This window comes from Arvicola amphibius, chromosome 18 (genome assembly GCF_903992535.2).
Source record: "Arvicola amphibius chromosome 18, mArvAmp1.2, whole genome shotgun sequence".
In the NCBI taxonomy this organism is placed as follows: Eukaryota; Metazoa; Chordata; class Mammalia; order Rodentia; family Cricetidae; genus Arvicola; species Arvicola amphibius.
In genome coordinates this window covers 12,944,646-12,972,367 of record NC_052064.1, presented here as the reverse complement: position 1 = coordinate 12,972,367, position 27,722 = coordinate 12,944,646, and the positions used below count along the sequence as shown (strand labels likewise).

At 41.8% G+C, this 27,722-nt stretch overlaps 1 protein-coding gene across 5 annotated transcripts in view; it reads right to left on the bottom strand.

Moving 5' to 3' along the window:
- The window catches only part of LOC119804053 (phosphatidylcholine translocator ABCB4), a 53,382-nt gene that overhangs the window by 18,952 nt on the left and 6,708 nt on the right, over positions 1–27,722 (bottom strand). For 4 of the 5 annotated variants that reach the window (XM_038315594.1, XM_038315592.1, XM_038315595.1 and 1 more), the window contains exons 5-19: positions 23,413–23,470; positions 22,275–22,466; positions 20,730–20,901; positions 19,352–19,476; positions 16,884–17,055; positions 14,245–14,358; positions 13,035–13,145; positions 12,704–12,829; positions 10,069–10,272; positions 9,333–9,503; positions 8,060–8,221; positions 4,579–4,755; positions 3,221–3,367; positions 1,652–1,756; positions 133–210 (exon numbers count right to left, since the gene is read on the bottom strand). In XM_038315594.1, the coding sequence (XP_038171522.1) occupies positions 133–210; positions 1,652–1,756; positions 3,221–3,367; positions 4,579–4,755; positions 8,060–8,221; positions 9,333–9,503; positions 10,069–10,272; positions 12,704–12,829; positions 13,035–13,145; positions 14,245–14,358; positions 16,884–17,055; positions 19,352–19,476; positions 20,730–20,901; positions 22,275–22,466; positions 23,413–23,470 (2,114 nt within the window). Of the gene's footprint in view, positions 1–132; positions 211–1,651; positions 1,757–3,220; positions 3,368–4,578; positions 4,756–8,059; positions 8,222–9,332; positions 9,504–10,068; positions 10,273–12,703; positions 12,830–13,034; positions 13,146–14,244; positions 14,359–16,883; positions 17,056–19,351; positions 19,477–20,729; positions 20,902–22,274; positions 22,467–23,412; positions 23,471–27,722 lie in introns of those variants that run through there. The other variant, XM_038315596.1, reaches the window with a different exon arrangement.

Here is a 27,722-nt window from a genome sequence, read left to right as displayed (position 1 = left end):
CTAGGTCATCTTGTAGGACCCTAGTCATTCCTGGCATGGCAGTCTCAGAGGGGGTATATGACCATTGGTATGCCAAGCGAAGCAGGCAGAGTCTTAAATCTAAACACTGGGTACCACGTCCCATGCCCTCACCTGCCGCAGCATCGCTTTGAAGGCCATGGACCGCAGTCTTGTGGTGAGAATCTCGCCAGCTTTCCCAAATGTGAAGCCCTGGGGGAGAGAAAAAGGCTCAGGCTCCTTTGGATTCTCATGACTGTCCTCACACAACTGCATGCATTCGCATCGATTTTACAGTATCTGTATGTCAATGTAAATAATGAAGGCCAACTTAAAACGCAGGCGCTGAGGAGTCGGTGGCGCGAGCTGGAGCGGTAACACTGAAAACCCGCACACGTCCCGTTTTGGCTTCTCTCTCATTTCAGTAACTTTCGAGGGCAGCATCTCAGTAACCAAGATACCGCATTGAACTAGAAGGTTTGTCGTGTTCCTAACACTTCGAACGTAATGAAGCCAAATTCTGCACAGAGACAGGCTTGGCTGCTGGGCTGTAGGAGGAGGAGATTTCCCTCCACTGGCACAGCCCCACCTGCTCCTGGAAGAGCCAGCAATTAGGTTTCACTTCCTCTCCAAGCCTCCCCTGCCAGACAGTTTCCCTCTCCCTAACAATTGTGTCCAAGCTGGAGAGGAGCCCAGACGTCCAGAGCTGGCCTTGCTTCTGGAGCACGTGGCGTGGTTGGGCTCCAGCAACGCTGTGAGTGCCGGGGCCGGCTGTGGTGAACGCTTGTGAGGGCACGCTGCTGAACTCTTGACTAAGCCAGGAGGGAGAGTGGGGTGCAGCTGCCTCACAGGTTCCTTGTGTAGGACAGGCCTGTCCTCACCTGTCTTTGCCCGGGGATTGCTGCATGCTGTCCCATTGCTCCCCAGAGAGCCTGGCACCTCTGAGGCGCTCCTGACACGGCAATGATTTCCAGATAAAAATCTCACCTTGCCGTTACCTCTGACTCCATAATGAAAAGGGAGAAGCATGCTGGGCATGACTAGTTACATTCTGCTGGCACCCTAGATTGTCTTTGAGAACCCCGTCATGCCCATTGGATTGACCATGGCTTGGGGAAAGCTTAATTCGGTAGAAAAGAAAAACAGGTACCGATTTCTTGTTCTTTTTTACTTGTCTGAGTCAGGACTTCACTGTGTAGTCCAGGCCAACCTCTAACTTGTGATTCTTCTGCCTCAATTTCCCGTGTGCTGGGATTATAGATATGTACCACCTGCCTGGTTTTGACTAGCTTTCCTGGCCTGGTCTATAATATATGGATATAAATGTATGTCCTTTCTAATAGTTCGCCAATTAGGAAGGAAAAGAAATTCAAAGTTACTTGATATTGGGAAATTAGTAACAAAAAAAGAGAGGATTTTATTCCATTGGTTGTTTTCAGTTTCCAGTGGATGAGCCTGGGACTTCTTCTGCCATAATGAAGACTATTTGCCAAGGACACACTTGTTTGCACACTTGGGGTTTCCCGGTGAAGGGTTGTGCCCTCTAGCGAGCCTCGCCTCCCACTCACTCACTTCAGTGTGAGTATCTGTTGTTTGGTTAGGTCTGTACCAGTTTCTCCAGTCCCAGACAGGCAGAGCAATCGTCACTGCTTACCTGAAGGAAGAAGGTAAAGAATGAAAGGACTCCCAGGCCCAAGAAGATCAGTGAGAACATGTTACACTTCTGCTGCTTCACTGCATCGTCCCCGGGGCCGAAGATCTACAGAGAGCGTTAAAGCAGGCGTGAATGGCCAGATCCAGCCTGCTCACTCCTACCCTAGACAATGGCTTGAAGGTCACATCTGTGAAAGCGGTTGTTCAATATGTGGTGTTTCTAAATTGCGGGAAAGTACAACTAGCATAGGATTGACCAACCATTTTAACCATTATTAAATGTATAGTTTAGTGGCCTGACATACATACATACTGTCATAGAGCTATGCTTCCCCTCCATTGCCAGCGTGATTTCATGATCCCAATAAACAACTCTTTGTTCTTCCTCCTTGTAGGCCCTGGCGTCTTCTGTGACTTGGGGGATTATGGGTCATACATAGGTTGAGAACAGCAGGGACCTCTGAGGTGCCTCTCCTCTTCCTCTGTCCCCTAGCGCCAGCCCTTAGCCTTCCCCTTCAGGAGCTTACCCTGCCCAACCTTCACCTCTCCCTTGTCCCATGATCTGCTCTTAAAACCCTTATTAACACCGGGCACATTCTAAGGCTGTATCTTTGTGTGTGTGTGTTGTGTGTGAGAGACGCCAAAGGAAGGTGGCTGCTGTAGGCACACTTAACTTGTTTCATGAACTGTCTTTCTAGTGTCTGGACCTTAAAAAATATGCCTGCAAGTCATGAGTCTCTTGAGGTGCAAGAAAGCCACAGATTGTCTTAGACTGAAATTTAAGGACTCAGAGGGTCCTTTCTAATTTTTTGTTGTTTATGGTCTTAACATAGACCAATGCCCGACATCATGAGACTAATACGTTTCAGCATATTGGAGGCCGATTTGTTTCTATTCAACAAGTATCCCCAGTAATCATAGAGGGTGGTTAAGGTGTTTACACAACACAAAGACAGACACTTCGGATAGCTTCATACTTGTGTCCTTCGCTGGATTTAATGATTGGGTTTGAAGCTGCATATCTGGGCAGACACTCTGAAATGCCCCCACATGGTTAGCTATGTGCTCTCCATTCCCAGGCACTCTGTGAGGCGGCTTATTCCACACATGAAGAAACAACTGTGCAATGGGAAGCGTAGTTCCTGGGGTCACCCACATGCTCAACATGGAGGCCAGCCCGTGCCTAGAACCTGGACTTGCAGGAGAGTAAGACATGAACTCACCTTCCCATCCATTCCCACCCCTCCGGGCCTGTGGTCCTGTGAGCCAACTGCCAGCCCTTCTAGATAAACAGATACGAGCTACCACCTGACCCAGGTTTCACCCAAGTGATGACAGTTAACCAGAGTGACTTCTTCGTTGACTTTATACTTTGTAAGTCCCTAACGTTGTGACAGGATGCTTCAAAGGCTACTCATTTCCTCCTATAATAAGACTGACCTTAAAAAAGAATTAAGGGCTTTGGCTTAGGTTAATCCGGAGCTTCTGAGCCCCAGACCTGGCGAGGCTGAGCTGAGCAGTGGCTGATGACCTGTCTCTGCTCAGGTTGCCATGGATGCTGCACACTTACAGCTATCATCTCTGACAGGATGATGGAGATGGCCGGCTGGAGGGCCCCGTTGACAATGGCACAGACGGTTCCCACCACAAAATAGGGCCACTCCGTTTGATTCAGTTTCAAGACTTGCAGAAAAGACACTGGTGGCACATCGGCATCCTAGAACATATAAATGTCAGAACAAACTGGTGATACCGCCCTTTGGTGCCGCAGACACGAGCTGGTGACCACACAGCCATCTGGTGTTGTAGACAAAGAGGAGGCATGGCTATTACCCTCAACTATTATGCAGATCTATTATGCAGACTCAGTACAAAAAAATATGTCCTGTCCTTGACAGTACCTACAATGACACAGGGCTGAGCATGAACCTTACACACAGGTGAAAACTTCCACGGTGTGGCCACTGTCTCTGGTCTGCGGCTTGTGAGGTAGCAGGATCAAAGTTTCAGCTCGGGGTCTGTGTGACAGTCACGGTTAGGCCACCTGAGCTGAGCTGTAGTTTCCTATCAGCGTATCACACTATGGCCTTGCCTTTCTAACAGTGATGCTATCAGATCAAACGAGGCAATAGACAGAAACAGATGGATCCATATCCTCTCAAATGTAGAACAGGATCATTATCAATAATCAAGGGACATGGCTTGGCCTCCTTTCTCTGCCCAGGGCTGCCAGATTAATCTCAGCCACTTTTTTCATCACATAGGCTGAACCCAGTGATGTGGGATTCCCCTCTGTATGCTGTGAATATCATTGGTTAATAAAGGAACTGCTTTGGGTCTATAGCAGAGCTATAGGGAAACAGAGCTAGGCGGGGGGGTGGGGTGGGGACTAAACAGAATGCTGGGAGAAAGGAGGCGGAGTCAGGAAGAAGCCATGGAGTCACTGCCGGAGACAGACGTGATTTTGCTGGTAGGCCACGGCCTCATAGTGATGCACAGATTAATGGATAAAGGTTAAATTAAGATGTGAGAGTTAGCCAATAAGAAGCTAGAGCTAATGGGCCAAGCAGTGATTTAAATAATACAGTTTCTGTGTGATTATTTCAGGGCTGAGCAGCCGAGAACCGACAAGTGGCCTCCCACTACATCCCAGGACTCACTTGGGACTAGCTTCATTATCTCTGGACTACGAAGGTAAATATTAAACATCTCAGCACAAAGACTATATTTTATCTTTTTTTCCCTAGGAAATCCATTTTTCATTCCCATTTGTTTAATTCACTGTCAAATATATTTAAAAATTGGATTTCCTTTTCTTTAAAAAAGCATGCAGCAGCCCACGGTAAGAAACACGTATTCTTCAAGGCTAAGGATTTCAACAGCAAAACCCCGAGACAAAGGCTTTACCCAGAGCGGAAAACAACTTACGAGTTCACTGGCGTCTGCATCTAGCCTGTGCTGATGCGCTCTTGAACTTTTAAGACTTTTCTTCGTAGAGCTCCTGAATAAGTGAGATTTCCAGCCGTTGGGGGCCATGCCGCTTGCAGCCTTCTCTTCACTTAGTTCAACTTCAAATTCTGCTGACAGGCTGTGGCTTCCTGATGTCTGAATGACAGATAAATCATTAAAATGTGTGTGTGTGTGTGTGTGTGTGTGTGTGTGTGTCCCCAGATGAATAGAATCTCCAAGTTTAGAATAACAAAGCAACTCTAAATGTTATATGTATCAAGATATCTACAGAGTTGAATTAAAACCAGGTTGAGGTTTGAGAACAAAGAAACAGCACTAAATTGAGCATCCAGTGAGCCCTCAAGGTCACCATGGTTCCATCCTCCATCTCTGCTAAAGGATCAACAAGGAACTGGGAATGAAGCACAATTAATAAAAGCTCAGGGTTAGAAACTGGGGTTCAACTTGAAGATCTGAAAAGCAAAAGAGCCAGCCACTAACTCTAACCTGGACCTCAGTCTGAAATGGTGATCCTTCCTCCTAGAATCTCAGGAGCCTGCATCTGAGAGCAGACTCACCCCATTTTATATTCCTTTCTAGGGCTGATTTCTATGGCAACTAGGGTAGCTACTGGGATTAAAGGTGTGTGTTACCATAACCTGGTCTCTAAGGGTGACCAGTGGGACTGTTTGACTCTCAGATCTTCAGGCAGTCTTTATTTATTAGAATGCATTTGAAATGCCACTACATGGGAGGGCAAAACAAAACTCAGAAGTAGGCATGGTGAGGGGACCAAGGGAGAAACACACAGGTCCTAAAATCCCCAGAACTGGCAGAAGCAGCAGAGGTGATTCAGCGTAAGCCAGATTCACTTCACATGGGATAACAAGGCCTAATTGGCTAAATTTGGCAGCACTACTACTGCCAACTAGCTCCGTATCAGTTTATTTATTCATATTGGACCGCCGTTCAGTTTGAAAATGAACGCGTTCTCTTGGGAAAGAAGACCAAGAGAATATGGTACAGACTTTAGAGCAATCGTGAGGTCATTCTTACGGGTTAAACAGACGTGGGACAGGCGAGGATGGTAAGAGTTATTTCACTTGAGGATCCCACATGCCATCCCAATGCCTTGCTAATAATCATGTCAACATGAAAACTAAAATGGATTTAAAATACCATGTCTCTGTTTCTTTAGCTGTAATAAAATAGCCGAGCAAAAGCAGCTTAAGGGAGAGAAAACAGCTTTGTTTGGCTGGCAATTCCAGGCTACAGTCCATCCCAGCTTGAGGGAGCAGCTACAGTGGATCAGGAAACAGAGCGCGATAAAGCAATGGTGCTTGTGAGTCTGCGACTGTCGGCTCAGGGAATGGCTCCACCCACCGTCAAGGTGGGTCTTCCCACATCACTAGTGAGACCAAGATGACCTGTCTCAGAGGCCCTGGGGGGGGGGGGTCTAGATTCTGTCCAAGTGACATCCTTACCCATTATAATTACTTTATAATTATTTATAATTATTTTAAAACAGAAATTCATAAAGAGGCTTTATATAAAACTGAATTATAAATTTTTTTTCTGACATTTCATTCTTTGAGGAATTTGAAATCTTGAAACTATCCTGTGTCCGGGTCTTTAAAAACACAGTAACAGCTCAGTAAGACACGATCCAAAACAAATAGCGAATCCATCCTGTAAAAGTGGTCAGTAGCTTTCCAGGGTACTCAGATGTTCGTGTAATTTGTTTACTTTTTAGGATATGTATGTAATATGTGTGATATATTAGCATATATGTTTTACTTGACATGTACCACACACATTGAGTGAACTCAGTGTGCTATTTTGTGTGGGATGCAAATGTATGTGTGGGAGTGTGTGTGTGTGTGTGTGTGTGTGTGTGTGTGTATGCGTGCCCCCTGAACGTGTGAGTGAAGGGCAGGTGACAACCTCAGGTTTGGTGCCTTGGATTTGTCCACCTTTCTTCTTTCTCTGAAAGAGGGTCTCTCATTTGTCTGGATGCTGCCAAGTAAGCTGGCCTGGCCGCCCAGAAGCCCCCAAAGATCTACCTGTTGTCCCCAGACACTACATGGTACATGCCATCATGCCTGACTTTTGTTTTTTCTTCTGGAAACTTCCTTAGGTCCTCGTGCTTAGAAGAGAAGCATGCTACTGACTGAGCTGCCATCCCAGCCACCAGTGTGCTTCTCTACAGGTGTTTAAAATTGCCGTGACTGGTCAGGGTGATTGACATTTTGGTTACTTTTCAAAGTCTCCCCTCCTTGTGCTAGTGTGCCAGGAAAGTAACTCGGTGGTGGAATGCTTCCCTTGCACAACAAGGCTCTGGTTTCAGTCCGCACAAAAGAAAAGGAAACGATCTGTCTCAGCTCTTTTGACATCCAGAACTCACTGTGGTCAGTCACAGTTGCCCTTCTGGGCTCTGGAACATTCCTTCCCTCTGCCTGCATCTCTGCACCTGTCAGTCATCTTCTCTCTGGTGCTCCCTACCACTCCCCAGTCTCTACAAACCATAATTCTATTTCTTGTTCTAAAGAGCAACAGCCTAGCTCTCACATTTCAGCGCTAGGCATTCGGAAATATAGCAATGACTCACAGCAGGCTTGCTAATCCAAATGCCAGACTGATACTCAGCGGGCTGGGGTTTGTCGGGAAACTGAGGGAATTGTTAGCATTGCTTCCATCTGTGCCTGTACTGCAATGTTTAAATAAAGAAAAAAAATGTTTAAAAAGAAACCAAACAAGCTAAGTATTCAACTTTAGAGAAACAAATAGTTTCACATATTTTTATGACTACCGCTGAGCAATTGAAATAATATTTCATGATGTGTACCTGAAATGTCAAGGGGGAAATCGGCAGTACACACGCAGGAGCTTATTATAATGCCAAAGCAGATACACATAGTTTAAAATGTATGAACTATAGTCACAGGGACGTGGCTATAGAATAAGTAATAAGGTTACTTATTCTTCAAGGCTGCTAAAATGAGAGTACACAACAGGAGACAAGGTGATAATGTTTTAGTGGCTAGAGAAAACAAATTTTTTAAAACCAACCATTCACTTCCGAAAGCTATGAGTGTTGCCACTTGCTTTACCAAGTTTGTCTACAAAGGACCGGGAAATTGCAGCCCTTTCCCCGACCACTGTAGATCTCTCTCTCCATCCACTGAGAAGGACCTGTTAGTTTGGACACATGCCCCAGACAATCAATAATCACTGACCTAATGGGTACATTAACTGTGAATTTTGCCTTTGCCCGTCTTCCCCTGAGCCTTTCGCCCTTTCCCAGGTTATGAATTAAGGCTTTTAAGGCTTGCCTAATTTTAATGCCTCGATCTAGTCATTATTTCCTTGGGTGAAATTAGCTGCAATTTGTTTTAGTAACTTAAAGACTGCCGTATTAGCCATCCAGACAGCAGAGGGAAAGCAGCTTGGCCCCTGATACCTGCGTGTTCACGAGTTTGAAGTAGACACCTTCCTTCTCCATCAGCTCCCTGTGACTTCCTTGCTCCACGATGACGCCATCCTCAAGCCCAGCGATGACGTCTGCGTTTCTGACTGTAGACAGTCGATGAGCGATCACAATGGTGGTTCGCCCTTCTCTAGCCTAAAGGGGAAATGGACAAATCTGTGGTACGTTGGGATTATGGTGCCAACACTGTCAATCAACAGGCACAAACAAGCCTTGGGTAGACTCTGTTTGAAGTAGGTGAGAGTGACAGCCACATTTTGGTGTACTGAAAGCACAGGCAGCTCTCGTCCATAGAAGACAAAAGTCACATTTGAGTTGCAGATCAGGCAGGGGGCAACCCTTTCAATATGAGGGCTGATTACCCTGAAACACTATGTGGTATCTGATACTCAAGAAAGTTAAAGATTTGACCTGATAGGTGTCTTCATGTTTGTCTGAGGGGCCCTACCTCTGAGCTGTATGGTGCACTGAACACTGGCAGAAACATTTTAGGGAGGTCATTATGAAGCCATAGCTTTCTCCAGAACCTGATCTGAACATAATTTATATGTTACATACATATATATTCACATATTTATTTATATGTATTTCACATATATTTCAATGTATTTGTCTTTTTATTGGTTTAACAAAATTAGTAAATTTACAAAGAAATAGCTTAAAATTTAAAATAAAGTACAGTAAACCACAGAAAGGAACACTATGCTATCACTAAAAACTGTTATAGAAAAATACTTAGCCAGGCGGTGGTGGCGCATGCCTTTAATCCCAGCACTTGGGAGGCAGAGGCAGGCGGATCTCTGTGAGTTCGAGACCAGCCTGGTCTACAAGAGCTAGCTCCAGGACAGGCTCTAAAGCTGCAGAGAAACCCTGTCTCGAAAAAACCAAAAAAAAAAAAAAAATAAAGAAAAATACTTAGAAATTATAAATTTTTAGAATTAATTTCTTCACATATTTTACCATAAGTGCTTTTGTCAAACAGAACCAAGTGCAAGGAAGAAGCAAAACTATACGGTTCCTCCCACAAGCTTTAATCTAGGTTCATTGCACCATGGTGGACGGTAGCCAAGACCATTGGCCTCTCTCTGCAGCAGACCAGGAGAATCAATAAACCCCAAGAGATGACCTCATTTGCCCTATGGGCTTGTTTCTCAATCTAGACTCCAAAAGAACTGACAAAGATTTGCAAACCATTCCAATTTGCTGTCTCTCCCCAATCCTGGGTGTTTATTCCCCAGGTACTGACCTTATCCAGAGCCGCCTGTACCTCAGCTTCACTTTCTGTGTCCAAGGCTGACGTCGCTTCGTCCAGCAGGAGGATCTTGGGGTTGCGGACCAGGGCACGAGCAATGGCGATTCTCTGTTTCTGTCCTCCACTCAGCTGCGCCCCTCTATCACCAACCAGGGTGTCAAATTTCTAAACAGAAAACCCAAAAAAAACTCTGGAAACATTCATTCAACCAGTTTTACAATGTTGGGGATCAAACCCAGGAGGATTTTGAGCATGCTTGGCAAGCCGTCCACCATTTGCCTGCATGCATATCTGTGTGAGGGATCACCTGGAAGAGGAGCGACAGACAGTTGTGAGCTACCATGTGGGTGCTGGGAATTGAACCTGGACCCCCCCAGAGAGCAGCCAGTGCTTTTAAGTGCTGAGCCATCTCTCCAGCTCATATCAGCCTTCTTCAAATATTTGAAATACGAAAGTATAGACTTTGTAGAAATAGGTGGAGACACGGCTGAAGCTTTGACTGCCATAATGGGTCATTAGCTATAACAAATGAACACGGAATTAAAAAATTACCACCACATAGCCTATATGCTTTTATATTGTTTTCATGCAAATATAGTCTGTCACCCTTAACTGAATAATTTAAGGGATTCACCCAGCCAGGTTGAGCAACATTGTAACACCAACTTTAGGCTTTGAAGCAATAACTCAATCCCTAATGTTTCAGTTCTGATTCTAAGGGAGTCTTTACCTGTGGTAATTTCATGATGAACTCATAAGCATTGGCTTCTTTGACAGCTTTTTTTATCTCCTCCATGGTGACATTGTCACGGCCATAGCGAATGTTCTCGGCGATCGTGGTAGCAAACAGTACCGGCTCCTGACTCACCACTCCAATGATTTCCCGCAGGTACCTGACATTGAAGTTCCGGATGTCCTGCCCATCAATGCTAATCTGGAAGGAAGAAAGATTTTTCTATTCGGTATCTTAAACAACCTGATCTCTAAGGCACAATGGCTCTTTACTGTGAGAACATCTCAGCTAGTATTGAATTCATTCAAAAGTTAGATATAACAATTAAACAGTAATATGCAAGAATAAAATAAAGCATCCATACTTTCTCCTGGTATTTTCATATATATAGTTTTTTAAAGAAAAAATTATGTTATCCTCCATAAGAGGATATATAGTTTATTTTAGATATAGAGTTATTTACACAGTGCTGAAAAAATGACCCCAAGGCCTTTTATACACTCAAGGGCTCTTCCTCTGCAGCACCCATCCAGTGCAGTTCTGTTTTAGGCATGCCACTGTTTTAATTACTAATGATAAATTTAAGTTAACATGCCCCCTTACCTAACTAATCCACATATATTTAGATGACATTTTGGTGTTTTGTTATGTTTAACATACCATAATTTACTTTATCATTTCTTAACGTTTGAACATTTCTTTTTTTTCAAAAAGAAATTTTTCTAAAAGCAGAGAATTACTAAGTTGAGAAGAAAGACTTTTTTTTCTTAATGCCAATTTACTGCTGTTTGCTGGGCATTTACTCCCTGATGAAGAAAAGCTAAATACATCACTTCATAAGTAATTTAGTAATGGATAGCACAAGCAGAAATACATAATGCATTTTCTTCATTATACCTTACTAGGACTGGGATCCATTGCTGACCATTTTTTAATTGTTTGTTCTTTGGCAATTTAATACAAATATATTGTAAATAATGCATTCTGCTTATTTTCACCCCAGTCCCCTCTTATCTTCCTCCCGTCCCTGTCCCTTGTCAACTCTCCCTCCTACCTACAGTTCCTTTCCCTGGTTCATGTCTTTTTGCTGTATTTTTTGACCCACTGAGCTTAACCAAGGCCATCTTTGTGACTATGGGTTTGGAACTATCTGTTAGAGCCTGGTGGGCTCATGGGGACAGGAGTATACAAGTAAAGAAATGATTGTCCTTCTCCCAGAATCTATAGCCCATAATTTAAGCTGACCATTTCTCAAAAATGCTTTGTAAATTGATATTTATCTTCTCCTTTAAAGCTTAATTGTTTAAGAATTCCATACATTGTCTGATACATTCACCCTCTTGTCCCAGCTTTCCCCAGATCCAGCTCCCTTCCACACCCCAAAACTCTTATTTATATATACATATATAAACTATGATTTATATAGAGAGATAAAATTATGTGTCTTCATTTACATACACCACACACACATAAATGAAGTCCAATCTCTGTTGTCTATATGCTCTTGGATGTAGTCATGCACTAGAGTATGGTAGACCTACCAGGGTACGTAAAGAAAATAACTCTTCATATTTATTCTCCAATCATTTGTTTGTTCATATCCTAAAATCAGCAGGGTTGCTTTCATAGACTCACATTAATTTCTAAAATAGTAAACTGTTAAGTGATGTCGGCGCGCCCAGCACACTGTGGGTAGTTTCGTTCCCTGAGAAGGTGGCCTGGACTATAGGATGTAAGTGAGCATGACACAGAGAGAGCCAGCTAGCCAACTCACTTCCTCCATGACCTCTGCTCCAAGATCCTGACTCAGTGATGGACTGTCGCCGGTAAGGAGAAGCCAAGTGAACTCTTTCCTGCCCGCAGTCGCTGTTGGCCATGGTGTTTGTCAAGGCCACAGAAAGAGAGCTAAGACCCTTTGTAAAGTCATGTTTCATAGTTGATGACTAATATTTGGCAAGCACAATGTCCTTCACTTGGGACAGCTTTGGAGGAGTGTAAACTGAGTTAGTCTTGTTAACTTGGGATTGCAACCATTCCGATCGTCATTCTCTGTACAAGAGAATATAGCCCTCTTAGGAAGCATATTCTGAAGTCTGTCGTATCCTGTACCATAGCCCACATACATGGAAAAGGAGAATAAAGTAAATGGGTCAAAAATAAAGATAAATAGTAGATCTAAGTGAAGGGTATGAGTATTCCCTGAGGTGGGGGAAAGCAGAATATGCTAGCCTGTTCTCACCTCTGTTCTGGTAGGAGATTCTGATTTCTCCGTGTTAAACTAAGGCTAAAGAAAACAACCATTTTTTGCTGAATGTAATTGCAGTTTTAAGATATCTGTGGCCACAATTCCAGACTGTCAGAAATAACTTTGTGGAATTTGTTTTGTCAACTGAGACTCAGCTGGGAGCAGTTTTTGGTGACAGAAGAGTTCCGTCCAGGGCCTGTTGTTTCAAGGCTTTCACTGAAAGCATTTGCCCCATACCCAAAACTATGTGCCTGTCCCAGTGTGTTGCGACACTGTGTGCTCTTGTCAAGCTCAGATGCACACACAGATTTATCTGTAAGAAAACAATATCTAGGGCCTATTTATGCCCAGCTTCCTGAGCTGGGGAACTTGGCTCTTCCCACTTACCGTACCCTCTGTGGGGTCGTACAGCCTCTGCAGCAGCTGGACCGTGGTGCTCTTCCCACAGCCACTGTTGCCCACCAGGGCCACTGTCTGTCCGCTCTGCACCTTCAGGTTGAGGCCCTTCAAGATCTGCAGGAGAAAGCAAGGCAGAACACACTTCAGAACACAGCTCCAAAAAAGGAATAATTCAATACTAGTTAGAACTAGGGGGAAAAAGTATCAATAAAGAGTTTAACTCCAACAGGACAAAGTACATAAACATCCCAGGAAGTAGACTATAGAACGATGATCAGAGATTAATTTAAGCTGGGAATTCCAGTACTGTTGACGGTACCTTGATGTTAGCCCGAGATGGATAGGAAAAGTGAACATCACTGAAGTCCAAATTTCCTTTGATGCTGTCTGGTTTGTGTCCTTTCTCTGAAAGACTGTCAATTTTAGGATTCTAAATAAAACAAAATTCAATGGCTATTTTATCAAAGAATAAGCAATTATATTTTTTAAGGAATAAGGCTCATCAAATGCTAAAAATAAATCTTGTTCATGTGAGCAAACACACAGTGAAGGTGTGGTGTGTGTGTGCATGTGGATGTGCGGGCGTGCATGTGCATGGCGCCTATGTCTATGTATGTATACATGTGTGTATGCATGTGTGTATTGTGTTACATGAAACTTTTTTTCCTGAAAAGTTTATGGGGAATATTCATTTTATTTCATGCAACATTTCACTTCCAGTTTTTGGCTTATATGCGTAGACTTTTCTAAATGGCCAAATAGGTATGCTTTTACAAATAACAAAAACACATTAGATAAGTCCAAGTATTTCTGCCTTCAGTGAAAGTTATTTCTTCCTCAATAATAAACACACAGAACGAGTCAAGGAGACTGGTGGAGTGGAGAGCCCAGTATGACTTAGGAACTGTGTACCCTCTCATTAGAATTCAGCATTAGATCTAACGCTCTAATTTTAGTTACAACTTTAAATTTTACTGCGTAAACGTAATAACATACTTTAGTACATAAAAATCATCCGTTTTCAATGTACTCAATTCAATTCTTTTCAATACAGCTGATTATAAGTTCAAAATAAGCAATTCAGTGAGAAAAGGAAACCGCTGCGAAACTCAATGTTAATTTGGTCCTATAAACATTTTATCTCTCCACACACTATTCTATACAGAAATCATAAAACTGTCCGTCTGGCTATGATGTAAGAAGCAGATAAATCAGAAGCAAACCTTATTTATCCTGCACTATAGTAATGGACTCATATAGAGACAGATGAGTTTGGTGATACTATATTATCAAATAGTATAGTAATGGACTCATATAGAGACAGATGAGTTTGGTGATACTATATTATCAAATAGACTTGTAGAGCCCTCTCACTGCCTTTGTTTCCACGGAGGGCTCAGTGGTTTCTCGTTCTTACAGTGTAGTTTACTAATTAGCTTAGTACACGTGATTCAAAGTGTGTAGCCTGCAGCCAGACTCAGTTACCGACACCGCCATGACCCTCGGCTTTCAGCTAACGAAAGACTCACGTTATCAATAATGTCAAAGATCACGTAAGCTGCTCCTCGTGCATTGGCAAAGGCATCAATACAGGGGGCAGCCTGCCCCACACTGAAAGCTCCAATGAGGATTGAGAAGAACACCTGAGCGGAAGAGCGTGGGGAATGGTTAGGGCAGAACGACACCATCCGAGTTACAGCCATGCACAAAAGAGGGGATTTGAGATTTATTGAACACTTAGCAATCTTTATTTCATATTAAGAAATTGTATTTGTACGCCTTTATGGGCACATTGTGATAGTTTGGTACATGTATGTAATTAGAGTGATAAGCACTTTCATCATTTTAATAAAAAATAAAAACTGCTTCAGCAGAGAACAAAATTTATAAAAATTAATATAGCATTCTATTACCTGTGCTTTTCAGCATCAAAAATAAGTTTTGCTTAGTCTTCCAAACTATTTGCTGCATTTTTTCTGATTATACAGTTACCTGTCATAAAGACTTCTGAAACCCATTTCATTAGCGCGGAAGTTAATGCCACCAAAGTACTTTCCCACTAGTGTTATTCAGTTCCTTATCGTTTTCTCTATCTCTGCAGGGAACTGCACAAATCGTTCAATAGGAAACATTACAGATTTTGACCCCATGGAATTTTCCCTTAAAAGGCTATTGCAGACTTATGTATGGACGTATGAACAAAATTTTATGCAAAATGTTAACTTATGTTTTTTTTTTTTTTAAAAAATATCTTCTTGTAGACCAAGATGGTATGGAACTCATTATGAAGCCCAGGCTGACCTGGGCCTCATAAGAACTCCTATTCTCTATCCCCAGTCTCCTGTGTGCTGAGATTAAAGGTCTGTGTGGCCATTCCTAGTCAGTTCACCCATTTATAGGACACAAAATTTATAGGACTCTGGTTATTCTGTTCTACAGCACACAAAACAATGCATTTTTCTTGTTTTTTCATTGAAAAATAAACTGATATATAAATCCAAGAATACAGTTTCAGGAAACCAGATTAATAGCATACATAATTTAAGAAAAATATAGAAGAGAAATTACTCTTTTCTCTCCAGGCATAGTAAAACTTCTACATATAGCTTATTTTCTCTGAAACAACAGTCTTGTTCATGTTTATAAAACCCAAACATATTTAATTATCTGTCTCTTATCTCAATATAAATAAGGACCAATGAGAAAAACTTCTCCATCAGAGTAGATGTTAAGACATTAATGAAATAGCCTCAGCCCTTTGTGTGGGGCTTGCCAGGTTCCCTTTATCTTGGAAGCCACTTTCAGCCTTGTGACACGGGTATTCTCCTCATGCTACAAATGTGGACAAATTCATCACAAGGTTAATGGCAAAGTCAAGACATGACTCTGTCGCGTCCATCAGGAGGAAACGAGGAAGTGAGAAAATATGGCAAACTGCCACAGTGTCGCCAGAGAAGAGAGGGCTGGGGCGGTGTGGTTGTTACTAATGCCCTCAGCCTTGCCCAAGGCCTGGTGAAGCCAGCATAGGGTACATTGTGAGATTTAAGTTTCTGTATGGAAAAAGTTCAGGGACCAAATTATACTTAGGATTTTCATTTTGAGAAACAAGCAAGAAACAAGTTTTGAAACATTTCTGTTTAAATGATTTTGTACTGACCAACCCCAACATGGGATGATGATCACAAAATATCAATGGTTTATAGAAAAGATTGCCCAAGAAAGACCTAGATATTATGACCTCAATTTGGGGAGAGAAAGCGTATATATCTGAAAACTACATACCAAAATTCACCATCAAGTCTACATGAAGTCTTAGACTGTAAGTAATTTAAAGTTTAAAAGTGTTTATTTTAATCTTTAGAATAATTAGAATATGTCATTTTCATAACCATGTCATGAGGGTATTTTCACTTTCACATAGACAAGTGAACTAACAAATTTTCTTTCATATTTTAAGAAGCTGGTACTTACTGTGTTGTGAATTTAATTCTATTTTATACAATGACCTATCTATGATAATAGACGTATACGGTATCCTCAAGTTAAACTCAACAGGAGGATAAGGGTAATTCCAATACATGCTATTCCACTCATAAATTCATAAATTCATTCCATCTTCACTTCCCTTTGCATGCGTAAGTATTTCCCTGGTGGTCAAACCACGTTATTATCTGGTCCCATTCATCTCTAGGACTTGTATGTGTCGGAAGGTCAGCTCTACGCACATGACAGCAAAGATAAAACAAACAATCACAACTTATTCTTCCAAAAGAAGGAAGACGGAAAAACAATAGGCAGGGGCTGGAGAGATAACTTAGGGTTAAGAATACATACTGCTCCCGCACGGACCAGGTTTGGTCATCGTACCTATAGCAGGTGACTCATCACAACCGTCCGGGGAATCCTACACCTCTAGTAGGTACTTGCACTGATATCACACACACACACGCACACACACACACACACACACACACACACCACACACACCACACACACACACACCACACACACACACCACACACACACACACACACACACACACACACACACACACACACCACACACACACACCTTTAAAATAACACGAAAAATAAATCTTTAAACAAGAAAGAGAAGATGGGTGGAAAATCAACACAGATTCCTCGTAAATATTGGAGGTATTACTTACGGTCACTGCATTTCCAATAGTATACTCTTTTGAGATGACCAGAGTGGACCCATACCAGAAGGCCAGTGCGTAGGATGCATATATTAACAAGAAGGCGATGCCCATGGATATGTTTGCTGAGATAGCCTTTTTTATTCCAATTTTTTTGGCATTTTCTAAATGTTTCTGATACCTGCCAGAAAATGAAGAGGGGAATGTTATGATGAGAAAAACAATTACAACCTGAACCATAATCACTTCTTTTCAGCAAGGAGGTTTTTTTTAAAGGTAATAAACTCTTGGGAGCCCCAGCATCCTGGGAAATGGTACTATTCAGGATCAGGGCTCACTAGAACAGACCTAGCCTGCTCCTGACCGGCCTGCCTCATCTACGCTGAACTCTCCCATGCCAACTAGTGTTCCCATGACTGCTCCAGAATTGAAGTTGCATTCCTGGGATAGAAAAAAATCTTATTATTATCTCCATGGCCAGCATCACCAGTCAGAATTAAGGTAGAAGGAAAATAAACAAGATAACCCCAGGTGGCTACTCTAGACTCTTTAATGGTTACATTCTTAACTCAATCTACTTTCCTCTCTATAGAAAAGGAAATTTCCCCTAGGTTGCTCTTCTGGGTAAGGGATCTTTATAAATCAAGCTGCCTTCATTGCCAAGTCAGATGTAAGGTCAGAAAGTACCTTTTACAGGACATATGGTCTTTCTCCATTTTTTCCGACTTTAGTTTCATTGACTGAGAAAGGAGGCAAGAACTCTACCAACTAATGCCTACTTAGGAAGATAATCACGAGGCTGGCGGATAATTACAAAGTGGAGTTAGTATATTAACGGGTATATAGTTGGTAGCAAAGTTGCTAATTCTTGTTTCTGTTGCCCCTACCATACTAGAATATATTTTCTTATATTTTTCATCCTATTGTCATCTTACTTTTGAATGATTTTTAGTATCTGACTATTTTAAGTTCATATGCAGCTATATATGTACACATATGTATTTACAAATCTTATGAATGAGTTTAACAAATCAAAGTACTTTTACATCAGGTTAAATTAATTACACTCTTCCGTGCTAGATTCAATCACTGTAGAAATTCCAGGGTTGGCTTCCTAATGGATTTACAATGAAACTCTGAGGGAAAACATCATATAAACTGGAGTATTTCTTTTTATCAACACTCCCCAGCAACGTCACTATATTTTTAGTTCAACCAAATGAGGTATGGAAATTCATTAGTCATTTTTTTAAATGTATGCTGCCACACAGAAAGGTTTGCCTAAACGCCTCTAAGCACCCCGTTCTCTAGAGTACTTCATCCACTGTGAATGCTGCATTCATCCAGCAGAGCTGCGTTCGAGGAGGCAGCCAGGGCACCACATCCAACACTGTGATCACCGCTGAGCGGCAGAGCCTCCAGGTGCATGCAGCAGTAAGATTGCCCTGTGCCCCGGGGTGACGCAATGCTCCGGTTGAGAGTGGGCATGCTGTAATTACCTTCACTGGGTAACGGAGCGGCGTGACTACACTGCCATCCTGAGGTCCAACTGAGGGTTAGTGTGGTCTGTGGGGACTATTGTGTACAGGAAGCAGCAGTGAGAGAGAAAAAAGGAAGAGGTTAGAGAACCAGAGACATGCTGGCTGTGAAGAGGGATGAAGATCGGGGAACCAGAAAATGAAGAGGAAGGGGTTGGAGAACCCGTGTATTTAACACTGGAAACTTGGGAAATTTCCAGATACCACATTCAAAGAGTTGTGGGTATCAAAAATCTCACATAAAAAACATATCTATATGGGGTCATATTTCAACTATATTGGGTAAATTATTTTAATGAGAATATTAATGATTTATATACACATATATTTATTTCCAAACTCATCAAGATATGCAAACTAAGTATATCGAGCCCTTTATCAATGCTATCTCAATGAAATTGCTTCTGTTTGTGTTGTTGTGTTTTTTAAGCAATTGCTTGTGTCCTCAGGCACATGGCCATAGAGAAGGGCTTCTGGCGTTGAGGCAGAAAGCCAGATGGGAGGTGGAGAGCTATGTCCGGTTCGCCCAGCCCCACAGAAAATCCTGGGTTGTGACCAGGAGATCCACATCTCAGATTTTTCTCTTCTGTATTCCAGTTCATTGCTACTAAGGGGGTGGAAAAGTAGAAAGTACCTTGGTAACTGTACTTTACTGATGGCCTTTGGGATCCTTCATATTTCCTTTTATGCAGTTAAAATATTATGCTGGGAAGCAAGCTCCTAGGCATCATCAGGCCTCTAAAAGAGTCTGTAGAGCACAGAAGGATGAGAACCCCCAGTGTGAACCTGACAAGTCACAGCCAGTGGTGACAGATGCTTCTATCATATGGGGAAGGTGACTACCAGGAAAGAGAGAGCGGTAAACACATACCACAAAAGAACGAATGAAACCACGTAAAAGTGGATTCTTTGAATCAGCAGACAAAGAAACGTCCTGACCTTTCTAGTTCTTTGTTCTGGCCCCCGAAAGCTATCACGGTCCTGATGGCTCCCAGAGCCTCCTCAGCCACAGCACCTGCTTTTGCATACGCAGCTAGTTCTTTGTCACTGAATGTTGAGAGGATCTGTTGAGAAAAGACACATGGAGAGAAGGGGTAAAAGACAGTCTCCACAGTGCTTTACCCCCCATTTCCCCATCCAAACCCTACGCTTTTCAACACTGAAACCAGGTCTCAAGGCGGGTCTTAGCGTGCCTCTTATAAAGGCTAAATCCGGGCTACCCGAATCATTAGGGAAAGCTTATTAGAGAATCCTGCCAAATTCCACACCTCTCATATGTTTTTTTCTGTCAACTCTGAAGTTAGATAAAATAAAACCTTACACCTTGGAAAGATGAATTATGCTTTTCCTTTCTAATGTCATAATTTGTGTGTGTGTGAGAGATGTGTATATATTTGTGCACATAAAAATAGTATTAATAGCAAAAATACTCTATCTTATTCCAAGTTGAGCATCCATGTTTCTCAGAGATAGTCTCTCGTTGGCTTGGAGCTCACTATTTAGTCTAGGATGTCTCAACAGTCCTCCCCAGGCCTGGAACTCACTAGTTAGGCTAGGCCAGCTCAATGGCCATCCCCAGGGATCTGCCTGTCTCTACCTCCCCAGTGCTGACCTTACAAACTTGTAAAACCAAACCCAGGATTTTTTTTTTAATTTGGGTTCTGGGGATCTAACTTAAAAGAAGGACTTATCCTCATTTTTGCAAAGTAAGATGAAAATGATACTTTCAAACTGTTAATGGTGATTCTAGGTAGTAGAACTAGATAATAGGATGTTTAAATAAGATAGCAGAGGAGAAAAAATCAAAACAAAAGAGTTACAAGTAATTAAGTGAATCATCAATCTTAGAGTGTATAAAAATAGCTAGCAAATTCACTCAACTCTAACATGTTAACTCAAGTAAATATGATTTTATGTGTATGCATACAAGTTAAAATCGACAGAGTGCTATGTAACTGTCACAGGGACCATAACCCCTGCCCCATTTAAAACTTCTATAATTCATTCGATCATTTAGAAGACTATGTTTAAATTTGTGTTTTCTTAAATAGAAACATAACCATACCTGTCATTTCAAACATCACATGAGAATATTTACTCAGAGAGATAACAGTGAATGAAGAATAGTGATTAAGGTAAGAACTGTAGTGTTTGGAATCATATTAAACATTAATGTTCATATTAAATCTCTACGTGAATGACATACTTCTGTACAAGGCTTTTGCTGACACTGAGCACAAGTCTGAATGGGCAGTAGATACATGTACACTCTGAATACACGGGCCAGCACACAGAAGAATGTTGGGGTTGCACACACCTTTGCCCACACAGCTGTAGAGAGCCCCAGGATGGGGCTGATTGCCATGATCACCAGTGTGAGCTTCCATCCTCTGAGAAACCCCACTATGAAGCCTGCAAAAAACGTGGCTATTGCTTGAAAGAACATTCCAACCTTGTCACCAATTCCTTCACTGATTCTGGAGATGTCACTAAAAAAGATCACACCTAAGTGGTTACAGTCAGGAGGTCTTCAGTCAGAAGGTGAAGTAGACATTTAATAAGCACACAGATAAGAACACCATGCCCATCCTACGGTGAGTCCTGTTTAGAGTCAGCCTCTTGGCTCTTTCCCTATGAAAACACTACACAAAGGAAACTCAGGATGACTTCATGTTTCTAAGAAGTTAAGGCTATGAAGCTGATCCTATGAAATCCGTTAATCCTATCACAGAAGCATTAACGCTGTGGCCAAGAGTCAATTTGTTTAAAAGAAGAAATCAGAAACGGTATTACAGCAGTCAAAGCACATTCACAGAGAAATGTCCTATTCTAAGTCAAACATCATTTCTCTAAAATTAAAGATGTATATTCCTCTCCCTCCTTTCCTCCTCTTTCCTTCTCTCTCTCTCTCTCTCTCTCTCTCTCTCTCTCTCTCTCTCTTTCTTTTCCTCCCTCTCCCCCCCTCTCTCTTCTTTTCCCTCTTTACCACAGCCAGCATTTGTAACTTTATGAGCACTGTGTTGATGCCAAAATGCATTTCAGATTTTTCCATGTAAGAGTGCTCCATTGGTAAAGTGTCTGCAGACACGTCAAAATCCAAAAAGCCCACACATCAGGACCAACTTCTGGTTACAAGCATCTCGAATACGAGGTATTCAACCTGTTCCCTTGCTTGTGTTCTCTCATGGTCAGTGTGACTGTAGTGTGACCGTCCAAAGAAAGGAAATCTTACAGTGTCACCAGCTCACACCTTGTCACGGCTGCCGTTTCTTTCGGAGTGAAGCACGGAGACCCTAAATGCCTTGGTCTTCTCTCCCTTCCTGACCTTACCTGTGCATGTGCCAGATGCCCGGCGAGGAAAAGTTTGTCATTTATTCCTCCTAGTGGAGCAAAACACCAAAGAGACAGAGCAGCTTGCTTTGTCTGCTCATATCCCAAGTCCCCAGGAGGACGCTTAGCATTTAACAGGTCCTCGAGTATTTGTTAAACAAGTGAAGTAGTGCCCACAGTTACTAAAGTAAGTCTTTGTAGTGAGGGCCACCACTTGCTCATCCATTCCACCATCTTTAGGGGCTGGCACCTGCCAGGCCCGTAACATGCTCCATGAAAGAGAAATGCGTGTACGACACACACGCAGTCTTCAAATAGATTCACTAAATAATCCGAGGGGGAAACAAACCCGAACATGAACGGGACGTGTGCCATAAGCTAGAGAGGCGTCTATATGACTATCAGATATACACACCCAATTCATAACTAACACGTAAAGTCATGATTTAATGTTTCAAATCTGCCTTCCCTTAACAGTTTCCACAGAGTGCGGCATCTCTTCATCGAAATGTGACGTCAACAATACACTTACTCTGTCAGGCGCGTATTGAGTTCAGTCGTGCCCTGGATGTCAAACCAGCCCATTTCTTGTCGGAGGATGGCATGAAAAAAATGCTGTCTGATCTTCTTTATTTGTCGACTAGCTGCCAAAGTCCAGAACGAAACTTGGATGTAGGCAGCAATAAGGACTCCACCACCTAGTCCCGAGTAGTAATAGGCGTATCTGGAACGCAATGGGGAAGGCACGTTTGCCTGAAATGCCACACAGTGACACGCTGCTGTGATTACCCCCCAGCAATGGTGGCGGTGCACCACACAGTGACACGCTGCTGTGATTACCCCCAGCAATGGTGGCAGTGCACCACAATGACAGTGTGACACACTGCTGTGATTACCCCCCAGCAATGGTGGCAGTGCACCACACAGTGACACGCTGCTGTGATTCCCTCCAGCAATGGTGGCAGTGCTCTGTTTTAAATTGGTGACCATTTGTCTTTGTAGCTTGTGTACTTATTCTGAAAATGTCTCTACCTCTTCCACGTGGCAAACAGCACTAAATGTGCAAAATATGTAAACAGTTCTTAGTGGGAGGTTTTCCATAAGGAAACCCCAAATCATCCTATTTTGCAGACTTTATTTTTTTAAAAAATGAATTTTATAAGAAAGGTAATAAATTCAAATTGGTTTGGAACAAAAGTGTAACTAACTGGCTAACAGTTTCTTTAAAGTTGCTAGATTCCTTCTCAATGTTTAAAAATCTATCTTTAATCTGATTGGACAGACTCTTTTCCATTAATATGCAGACACTGTGCTCCAGGCCTTTGAGATTTGTTAGGAAGACTGGAAGGGGCGCGGGTGTCATAAATGGCTCCATTGGAATCAGAGTGACAAAATGGGAATTAAAACAGTAAATAACTGTGTTTTACTGATTTTATTAAAAGATTAGCATGATTATGAAAAGGATATTTATTGCTAGGAATCACATGCAGGTAAAGGGTCATAAGCAAGCAACTTTCTTGAAACTGGGGGCTGGGACGCAAACAATTAGCGGAGGTGAATCTCGGTAAAGAAATCGGGTATTTTATATATTCTTAAAACACTGCAATAAGAGACCATTTTTTAGCGGAATGTTAAAAGGAACACACAGCGTATACATACACATAAATTACCTAGTCATTTCTTCTTCCAGAATTCTTCCTGGATTTATCATTGACAATGAAAAATTTACTAAATAAAAACAAAAAGGAACATTTTAAAAAGAGAGATTACTAATAGAAATTGCTAGACTAAAAAAAAAAACTTTTAAGAATGTAACTATGTGATGCTGCAGCTTAGTTTCTCAAAGAAATTTGTTTTTCACACCCAAGGTACTTTACAGTTCCCTGAAACACAGGCCTACGTGTTTAGGCACAGATGGGACTCGCTGTCCTGGTTCTACCCCTCCCGTGCACTCCTGGGCCTGTGGCCAAGCAGCTTCCTAAGGCACGTGGAACAGCTGGTCAAAGGTAGAGTCAAGGTGTCACACAGCATACTGAAGGCAGAGGAGGCAAAAGGAACTGGACAGAAGGGAAACTTGGAGATTTGGTGGACAGCGCCTTTTTTTTTTTTTTTTTTTTTTTTTTTTTTTTTTTGGTGATTCAAAAGACTTGCTCTTGGAATTTTTATTTTTAAACTCTTCTTTTTTCTTACATATTTCCCAGTGAAAAAAGCAGAAAATTATAGACGGGGGAAATCCCAAATGAGCGGCTCAAAAATAAGACCCCCCGGATCTACGGTAATTAGTCAGTCTTACAATACATCTTGCTTACTAACAGCACCGGATACACTGGATATATGTGTTTTAGGTAGCTTTCACCGAAAAGAATTATACTGATTAATGTGAGCTAATACGATAAAAATGTCAACAAGACATTCCGAATTGTTCTGTTTAAATGACAATTACTATGACATTACAAGCCAGGCTCTGCTCTGAATACTTTACAAACATTCATTTAACTTTCATAACAACCTGACGAGGTAGGGATATTTCAAAAAGTTATCACGTTATGGAAAAGGAAACGGAAGCAGAGAGAAATAAACATGTCCAAAGCCACACAGCTAGCAAGTAGGACTCTGTAGGCCTAGGCAGAGTGCCCTTTGCTCTCACATGGCGCTGTGCTGATGGATTTGTGGGGTGACGGCTTATTTCCATTTCAAACACACCCACAGAAAAAGAAAGAAGCAAACCATCTATTTACAGCATTTACGAAGTAGCCGGGATAAAGTATCCCTGAAGCATTGTTGCGAAAGTACGAGGCAGGCACTTCCCACTCCTCTGGGTCCCAGGAGAGGAAGTGCTCTTTCTTTATCCTTTTGTCCTGTGTAAATGACCCAGGGGTCATGTTTTCTTGCTGTTGTGTGGCTGTGTGCCCTTCTTATCTTTCTCCAAAGGAAGATAAAAAGTTCAAATTTATTTTAAACTTAAACTATGTCAGGGTCGATTGCCAGGAGTGCAGTCCCGGTGAGTGCACGTTTTCCTACTGCAGCGCTGCTGCAAAGAGCTTCTGAGACGCTGCCTAGTCTTTGAGGAATCCCCTCATCTCACTTCTGCGCAGCTGTGTGTGCCCTTCTCCGCCCTGAGTATTATGCTTGGAGTGAGAGGCAGATAAATACTGAAGCCGCAGTATTTGTAGAAATCTCTAGGTGTTTCTCCCCGTAAACTTAGAGATTAGGTGAAACCTTAAATTTTTATCTGTTCCAATCTTTACATCAAACCTTTAAAAATCTTTCCTCAAGGACAATGTAACTCAAGTGGATTCTCCCCTATCCCCTCTAGGAAGGATGAATCTATGAGCATTTCAGTTCCTACCCGCTTCTTCCTAAGAGTCATGGGCCAAGAAGGATGAAAATAATACGCAGTGGCATTAAGGGGATAAAGAAAGCGTCAGCGTTATCACGTGGGACTCTCAAAGTGAACCGACACACTCCTTTCTAGATTGCTCGGGAATTCCTTTATCACATGAATTTCCCAGCATTAAAACAAATGGGTGGGATTTGTTCAGGCAGTTTGGGTGCTATGGATGGTTAATAAAATCAGAGCTCAAACACATTCTTTCTTCTCTACCACAAAGCAATACAAGAGCGTGCAAGCTGTAGCAACTTCCCCACAGAACTTTCTAGACGATTATAACCACACAGAATTGCCCTAAACAATAACAAATTCTCCTCAGATGAACTGTTTTCTATGACTCTGTTCTTAAGGTTTCGGATGAATGACGTCTGTTAACAGTTTGCGCACAACCGAATCATTGTGAGACAGCAACCCTGTCATGAAGTGACTTCACCCTGCTGACAAGGATGGCTCCGGCCACAGTTAGCCGTTCTTGGAGCCTTTTGAAATCTAAACCTTCTTTCCATTCTCACTCGGCTTTCAGTAAGTCTAGTTGCCCAAGAGTCCAACAAAATTCTAAATAGCATACTAAAAAACACAAAACAAGCAAAAGCACCTCTTGGTAATTAGCTAAGACTTCAGAACTCAACCCCGGTGATTTTTTAGCTCAGTCCTACATCAATAAACACAGCAATGAGCACTCCACAGTTGGAGTCAGTTCATTCATGACTTCATTTTTCTTGAAAGAGAATGAAGTCTATTGCTTCCACAACCTACAGAATAAATTACTGACTAGAAATTTGTCACTTATTGGAAACCCCACCACAAATCCTCCATGACAGGCAATATGACCTGTGACCGTGTGACTTCAGAGTCAGGAGTCCAAACCTCAGCCTTTATAATCTGAGGACATCATGACAGGAATGTTAACCCTCTTCAACCCACCACTCAGTAATCTCTGGCTCATTCAATTCCCCAGAGAGACCTTGAATTTGGACCTTAGCACAAAGTACCTGCCAACTTCAAAGCCACTGAATTGCATAATTAGCTACACATAAAACAAAGGAACCCGCTCCAAATAAGCAAGTCGTTGAATTATTGTAGAAAAAAACAGAAGCAACATTATGATGCTTGGTCTAGGGGTAAATTCATTCATAAGTCAGTTGCATTGTTTTAAGCTGGTTATTTAAAATAAAGGTCATAATAATAAAAACACATAGAATAAAATTTACCATTTTGACAATTTTAAGCTTAAAGGTGTTAAATATTCTCATAGTTTTGTCCAACCAGTCTTCTGCACTATCAAAGATCATATGTACATTAAACAGTAGCTCTCCAAACCCAGCTCCCACAGTCCCCGGGGGACTACTTCATGTTTCTATGCAATGTTACTACTCTAGGCAATCCATATAAGTGAATGGTGCATACAATATTCATCATTCCTCTGCTAATTTAACTTGGTATAGTATCCTCAAAGTACATTGATGCTGTGTCATACATCAGAATCCCCCTTTAAATGCTGCAACATTCCATTGTATGTATTGCCCACATTAATCTAATTTTTTAAACCCTAAATGGAAGACAATTTTTGGTTGATATGTTCCATTATGGGTACCACCCTGGTATAGTCATCTGTGTGCGTGTGTGTGTGTGTGTGTGTAATTAACACATAACGGATATCATTAATATATAATTGTAACAGATAATGAAATAAAAGGGAACAAATAGAAAATTCTTATCTCTTTCATTTCCTTAAATACTTTTAATTTTCTTTCTTTCTTTCTTTCTTCCTTCCTTCCTTCCTTCTTTCTTCCTTCCTTCCTTCCTTCCTTTTTTTCTTCCTTCCTTCCTTCCTTCCTTCCTTCCTTCCTTCCTTTCTGACAGAGTCTCTCTACTATCACTGGCTGTCCTAGAACTCATTATATAGACCAGGCTGGCCTCAAACTCACAGAGATCCATCTGCCTCTGCCTCAAGTTGGATATTTTTTATAAAGATATATTTTTATGTTATGACTACAGGTGTTTTGCCTGCATGTATATGTCTATGCATCACAGGTTTGCAGTGTCCTTGGAGACCTCTGGCAACTGCCATGTGAGCTTTGGGATTTGAACCTGGGTCCGTAGGAGGGCGGTCAGTGCTTTTCACTGCTGAGCCATCATCCTGGCCTTTAAAGCTCTATTATCCCTTTCAACTTATCTTTACAATGCTTATGTTAAGGTTTTTGGTCACTGGTTTAGCATCAGAAACCTAAACTGATTTGAAATAGTTTTTTTCCTCATAGAGAAGGCATACTTATTTATACTGGAGGAATATACAAGGTTATGATTATAGCTGGGATGGTGGGAAGACCTGGGTTGGAATTCCGTCCTAACACAAGCAGAGTGTGGACACTTCCATTGGCTTTCTGAAAAGCACTAATATTTATCAGTGGTAATGTAAACATATCTTCTATATTAATCAAGCAATCACATTTTCTCTAAATAATTGCACTTACGTTTTTTTTAATGGAAACTAAATATGTAGTTCTCAATCAGTGGGACTATGAAAATGTATATGTAATGACATCTAAATGATGGAGTATATTCTACTCAGTTACATTTGCAATGAAG